Source organism: Sander lucioperca, chromosome 13, assembly GCF_008315115.2.
Source record: "Sander lucioperca isolate FBNREF2018 chromosome 13, SLUC_FBN_1.2, whole genome shotgun sequence".
NCBI classification, from domain to species: Eukaryota; Metazoa; Chordata; class Actinopteri; order Perciformes; family Percidae; genus Sander; species Sander lucioperca.
The window spans coordinates 12,361,671-12,368,161 of record NC_050185.1 but is presented as its reverse complement, the minus strand read 5'-3'; the positions used below and the strand labels follow the sequence as shown (position 1 = coordinate 12,368,161).

The following is a 6,491-nucleotide window of genomic DNA, read 5'->3' as shown; positions in this document are numbered from 1 at the left end:
AGTTCAGATACAGCCCGCCAGCTTCTGTAATGCTAACATAGCGCTGTGTGCTACAATTTCTGAGTTTATTTGACATTTGCTTGTATTTCATAAGTGAACATTTTACATGGTGATAAATATGTGTCAATATGTTCAGTAGATGCTGTTCTATGATGAAGCCCACTGTTGTACACATTATAGATATGTGTCCATCCTTTAAAGCAACACTATGTAACTGTTCCCGCTTCAGTCCCCCTACAGGTTGGTTCATTGGAACTACAGCTGCAGCTAAAAGTTACATAGTGTTGCTTTAAAACGCTGCTTGTTTGGTTAATATATGGTGAGCATAAAACATTACGTGCCTGCAGCAGCAGGAAATAGTGTAATGGACAAGGTTATTTCCAGAGGTCAACTGTTTTTATTCCACTGAAATTGATAGGGATTACTGAAAAAAATATGACATGAGACTGCATATTTCACAGTCAAAGGCCTGTTAAAAGCCTGTATTGTTTTGTATCTCTTCCTTGGAAAATGATGGCAAGAAGTCGGTCAATACAGCCCAAAGGAGGTTCTCAGGAACAGCATTCAATGCCCGAAAGCAATAACAGTGAAAAGCTGCCTCATGCTTGTCAGATTCAGTGAATTTAACCTCAAGTAACTCTCTCTCAGATTTTGGTTGTCTATGCACTGTAGTGCATGGAGTTATTTAACATTGACCATTGATCTCCAACTTACAATTATTCTCCTGCAGTATGGCACGATCAGAGCTGTAGCCAATCAGTAGAAAAGATGCTTATGTTACACAAAATCTAAAGCATCCTATAAGAAAGCTATAAATCATGGATTTTTCAACAACAAAAAAACCACAGGTGCATTTAAAAAACGTAATAGTGTAATTACATAAGCCTGCAGAAAAATCAAAGAATACCCCTCCTTTAAGGCACAATATGTAATGTTTTAGATGTAACAATGCTGTTTTAACATGATGGTATTTGTAGACTTTCAAGGTGTTGAAGTGGCATTAAGTACTTTTGTCTTCCAAGATGGTTCAGCTACACAAACAATAAACCTAAAATTACAGCAGTTTTTGCATCATGGTTAGCTTTTTCTTCACGAGACATCAAAACTAACTGCCTTGCCTACATTTTTCTGTTTTTTTAATTTTGTGGCAGGCTGCCGTAGCTGAACTAGCAAAGGCTTTGTCATAGCCAGAGGTCATTTAATTGATTTCATATCAACGTTGCACTGATCAATACAGGTCACAAAGTCCCCAGCTTATCTTCTAAGGTCCACAGGCAAATATTCACACTATATGTAAAATAAACCCTTAAAGCACAGAAATAGCAATCTTTTGGCCAGCATCATCGCCATACTTACTTATAATTAATTCGTAGTCAAAGTTTAAGTTGACTTCTGCTATTGACATAATTTGATATACAACTTTCAAATGAATGGTGCACCACAGCAGCCTAGACTAACATGCCAATCACCTGACAACAGATTAATATTGCCCTGCAGAAATGTTCAGTTAAGAATTCCTCCAAAGTCTGCCTTTGTGAACATGATTAGTTCTTGCTAAAGGTTTGCCACATAAAAAAGCCTCTTAGGCAGGTACCACTTAAGCTGTCAACATTGCTGTCAGCTCTACTGACAAATAGTGTGAACACATTTTTTTTAACTCCCAAACTGAGTAATTCTCATGTACAACCAATTTAAAATACAAGTGTGACTACTGTCACTACTGCTAATAATGCACACAGAGGAACAGTATAGCTACACTTCCAGCTGCTTTTGAGTCATTTTCTAATTTCTAATTTCTCACTACAGAGTCATTAAGTTGACCATGAGCACACAGAAAACACAAGTGAGATCTAAATGTTCAGCTGCACCGCACCTGCACTGGTAGTCAGGGTAAGGACGCACAGAGCAAAAACATATAAATATAAAACAAATAATAATTTAATTTCCCTGAAATAATGAATTGTATCAGAAACCACATGCAGCAGGGTGGGCTGGCAGTAAGATGCCATGTGTGGAAGGTTTGCAGGAGTGACTGCCCCTTTCTGATCAAGAGGCCCTTCACTCAGACCCCTCCACTCACAAACACATACAGTATAAACATGTTTCATCTGAGGTTATGCAAAGCAATAAAAATCCTAACTGCTTTGTGTCTAACATGGCAAACCCATGCTCTGAACTCCACAGAAATGGCAAGTGATAATTGGCAATGACTGGAACGAAAGTATAAAAGCTTTAGAAAAGTTGGAATACAGGATATCTTTCAAAAACAGAAACCTTGCATGTACAATGAAATAAAAAGGCTACAAAACAGGACCGTCGTGCTTTTGGCCACAGCCAAGCATGTTCTCACAGTGGTCAAATGTCATGCAGGTTTGTACTGAGATTTTTTTTTTAAGTGTGGATTTGTACAGAAGTTCAAATATGTTGATTGCTCAAATACGTAAACAGTACTTGAAGTATGACTTAGGTTTGACTGCTGAAAAGCAGAAACAGTGGGGACATGATGTAAAAAAACACTAATAAATTCAAAAATGAATTTTCATGGGAAAAAAATTACAGAAGAGAAACTCAAGAGTATAAGAACCCCTTAAAGTCTGATTTGTGGCTACGAGACCAGCGTGCAGCGTAGGTCTCTTTAGTGAAAGAAATAAGAATTGTGTCTTTCATCTCCTCACTGCCAATGTCCCCAACACCAGCATGGAAATGTTGTCATACTGGCACTTGCACGCTCAATAATCACTGAGCATGTTGAGACGGACAAACAGGTTTTTATAAAGACCAGTTGTCTTTTATGTCTCTCCTTAGCAAGTCTGAGCTGTGCAGCTCAGGAAACACACACATTGCTAGTCCACACAAAAACAGGATGACCCCAGTAACTAGGAACAGGATACAAGTGAAAATGCGATGGACAGGAAGTGGGGAGGCGGCTGACATCATATAAAGAGACAGAGGGATTTCTCCATCCCGTCTCCTGTTTCAGTCAGGCAGAAGCAGACTCCCAAAGACCTACGAGCCACTGGGCCCTTGCCCGAACGGGCTCCCTGGCCCCTGGCGATGGGGTATGGGTTCAGGCTGGGGAGAGGGGTTCAGGCTGGATGGCTGCAGGTTGGATGCAGCATTCAGGCCTGTGTCAAACAGCTGACAGTTGTGTTGGCTTCGAATCAGGCAGATCCAGCAGAGCCTGGACAGTCACACCCACCCTCACCAGACCGCGCTCTTCTAGGATGTGATGGGGCAGACACAGCTTGTCCTGAATTAGCAGAGAGGCGTCTTTTGTTATTTACACTGAGCAAAAAAGACAGGTGTGGCTTACGTAGTTTCTCTCCTCCGTCATTATTTATAGGGTTGTTCAAATTCCAAAAAAAACATACTTACCTCTAGTGGTATCTAACCCTGCCAATAGTTTAGGTTTTATGTGCTGAGGTTTTAAGATATTGATCTATACTATGATATCAACATAGATTATGTGGCTGTGTTATGTTTAACTAAAAAACATTTTTTTTTCTCAAAGATCTTTGTAGCTTACTGAAGCACATTTATGAGACTTTCTTCACAGTAACAGCACACTGCTTAATTTTCTATAATACTGATTTGACATCATCACTTTGTCATGGATCAGTACCCTCAAAACAAACAAAAAACATAATGTCTTTTAGACAGTTTTGTAGCAGTGGTTTTAAAATATTTGTGAGATTTGTGAAGCAAAAAAATGGCTGTACGGATTTGAATATTCATCATTATATATATATATTTATTTGTTATCTTGTTATTTTAGGGTTCTCAAATGCAGATTTGTCCAATATTCAAAACATATACGTTGCTCAACTGGTAATTTTCTAAATCTAAAAATTCAAGTCATGTCAAAACAATTTAGTTGCTAAAACAGCATTGGTGAAATTCAAGCACTACAATTCATAAATATATATTTATATATAATTGTTTTGAAGTAACAATTTGAATACCGTACTTATATGTCAGGCAGATCTTGCCAAAGGAAATGATAATAAATGTTCTTTTCATTTCCATCGGCTATGAGATACATACACATAATATCATAACAGCCTTACCTGTGTGACACCCAGCTTTTTACAGGCATCCAAAAAGTTCTCCACATTCCTACGGCATTTAGCCATGCTAAGCTTTGGCTGGAAGACAGGATATCAATCATGTTAGAAATTAAAAGCAGTACACAAGGTTATGTAGGTTATGTAGGTACATAATAACTCTGAAGTATTAACTACAAAAAGTGATATAGCTAATTTATTCTCACTTCATTCTTCAGATCTCACCAACTGTTATTTGCGATTTGAAATAAAAAGAACCCTTTTAGATTTTCAGTGTGCTTACCACTGCGGGAGACGGCACGTGGATGCTGGCGACAGACCGAGGACAAATGTGATTAGCTAAATGGCAAAGGACAACCCCATCCATCAGAGCAGCTCCAACATCGTCTGGGAGCAACACCTTCAATCTGGACTCAATGTTCTGAAAACACATTAACAATGACCTCATAACATCACAATATTTATACTTTATATATACACTGTATTCTGTATTATTTACATTGAGTTCTGTCTCCTCTTCGGACCCTCTTTATTTAAGAACTTGTAGACTTGATGTGAGCACTTGTAGAATACTATGTGCGAACTTGTAGAACAAAAATCTGAACTTATATAAAATATTCACACACGTGTTCTGAATTTTAAGTCACAGAAACAATTTTACAAATGTGTAGATTGATATTTCCATAAATACAAAGACAGGTGCAAACTTGTAATGCAACATTTACTCATGGAGCCAATGAGAATTGAGTGATTCATCAGTTGTTTTTTGCCACTGTTGTTATTTCACATTTCAACCAAGTCTGCCATTTCCTTGGATTTGAGCTGACAAAAAAATGTGGTGGCAAATTACTGGGGTGAAACAAGCAACCAACTAAAAGATGAGGATGATTCAAAGAAAAGTAAAAGAAGACATTTGACTACCAAGTGGACAGTTGGCCACAACTGCAAGGTTCATGAGTGGGTGATTTACAAACACAAGTGTGTGAATATTTTCTATCTAGTAGTAGAAAATGTCAACATACAAGTTCAGATTTTTGTTCTACACATTCTCCATTTTGCACCATATTTACCTTCATACATTTAATGGAGTGTTTCCAATACACCTGAGGAGTTGCTATTTTTGGTTCTGGGATTTCTTACCTGGCGTCTCTAAGACTGAGCCCAGCTGCAGATCATTAAAAGGTGTGCATGTCTGGAGTAAACCCAGATTTAGTTGTAATTAAACTTTTTGATCACTACTTATTCTTTCATGTTTTGTTAAAAACCATATTCACTACTAAATCACATTAGTTGTTAATAATCAGCTTACATATGCAGTGCACAGATCATATTAAGCAGAGATAACAAAGGATGTTAAGTTTCTGTATGGGAGGGGTGGGGTCATTTGAACTGTTCTGCCTGAAGCAGTGGAAAGGTTCATGGGAAGAAAAAAAATATGTTCTGAACGGTTTCTGTCCTAGTTAAAGTGTGTTTTAATAATGTTCTGTTAATGTTTTGGATGTGCATTTATGTCATCTGGATTTTAGTTTTGTATGGTTGATTTAGTGTTCATGTTTATCTACATATATTGTTGCACCATGACCGAGACCCAGGGGGGGGTGTGGGGGGGGGAACTGATGGGATCTGGGCAATGAATAGAAATTTAAGGAGCTATACACAGGTTGAAAACTAGTAACTCTTTTTGCTGAGTGAAACTTGTCAAGGAGTACAATACATTAGGAAGTTTACATGGTATCTGTGTATGGTCCTTTCTGTGAATTTGGACCAAATGTATTGAATACATTGTTCTATAAACTAGGTTGTCATAATGGCCTACATAGCTAACATTTTGTATTCATAATTTTTCTTTGCATGTTTAAAGCTATGGCGCGCAGTTTCTGTCTCCCCCAAGAGGAATTCTAAGTAATAAGACACCCCCACCCCTCCTCCACGCAGCTGCTAGTAGCCAAGGAGGACACCTCTAAATAGGATATTTATTTATTATTTAACAAAGCTGTGATGCTTTTTCAAACTTGATGTGGGCCTTTAGTAACAAAACAAAATAGGGTTTTCATAATCTTCACAGTACTTCAGTGCCTAAAAGGTTCTTTCTGATTGACTTCCCGAAGTAGCATGGTCATATACCAAAGGGGTGTCATCTATCACAGTAGGTGTCGCAAGATTAAATATCAGGACGCTATCTGTCACCAAAAGAAAGCATGTTTGATCTTGTGCATGACGGTGTGTAGGCTCTGTCATAAGCCAAGTCCAGGTCCTGTAGCTACTGCCAGAGTCCAACACATGTTCTGTGTTTGTCATCATAATCCAGTCAATGAGGAGCAGGAATAGGATGTGAGACATAATGCGTTGTTGCATCAGGTTGGCTTTGACAGTAGATCTTAGTATTCATAATGATTTTGTAAGGAATTTTATTGACGTTTATGATCA

At 38.1% G+C, this 6,491-nt stretch overlaps 1 protein-coding gene across 1 annotated transcript in view; it reads right to left on the bottom strand.

The window, feature by feature from the left end:
- Positions 1-1,139: 1,139 nt before the first annotated feature.
- Positions 1,140-6,491, bottom strand: part of lrch2 (leucine-rich repeats and calponin homology (CH) domain containing 2) — a 30,945-nt gene continuing 25,593 nt past the window's right edge. Inside the window, exons 19-21 of the mRNA XM_031320231.2 lie at positions 4,348-4,485; positions 4,068-4,145; positions 1,140-3,250 (exon numbers count right to left, since the gene is read on the bottom strand). Coding sequence (XP_031176091.1) covers positions 3,131-3,250; positions 4,068-4,145; positions 4,348-4,485 — 336 coding nt within the window. The 3' untranslated portion in view covers positions 1,140-3,130. The remainder of the gene's footprint in view (positions 3,251-4,067; positions 4,146-4,347; positions 4,486-6,491) is intronic.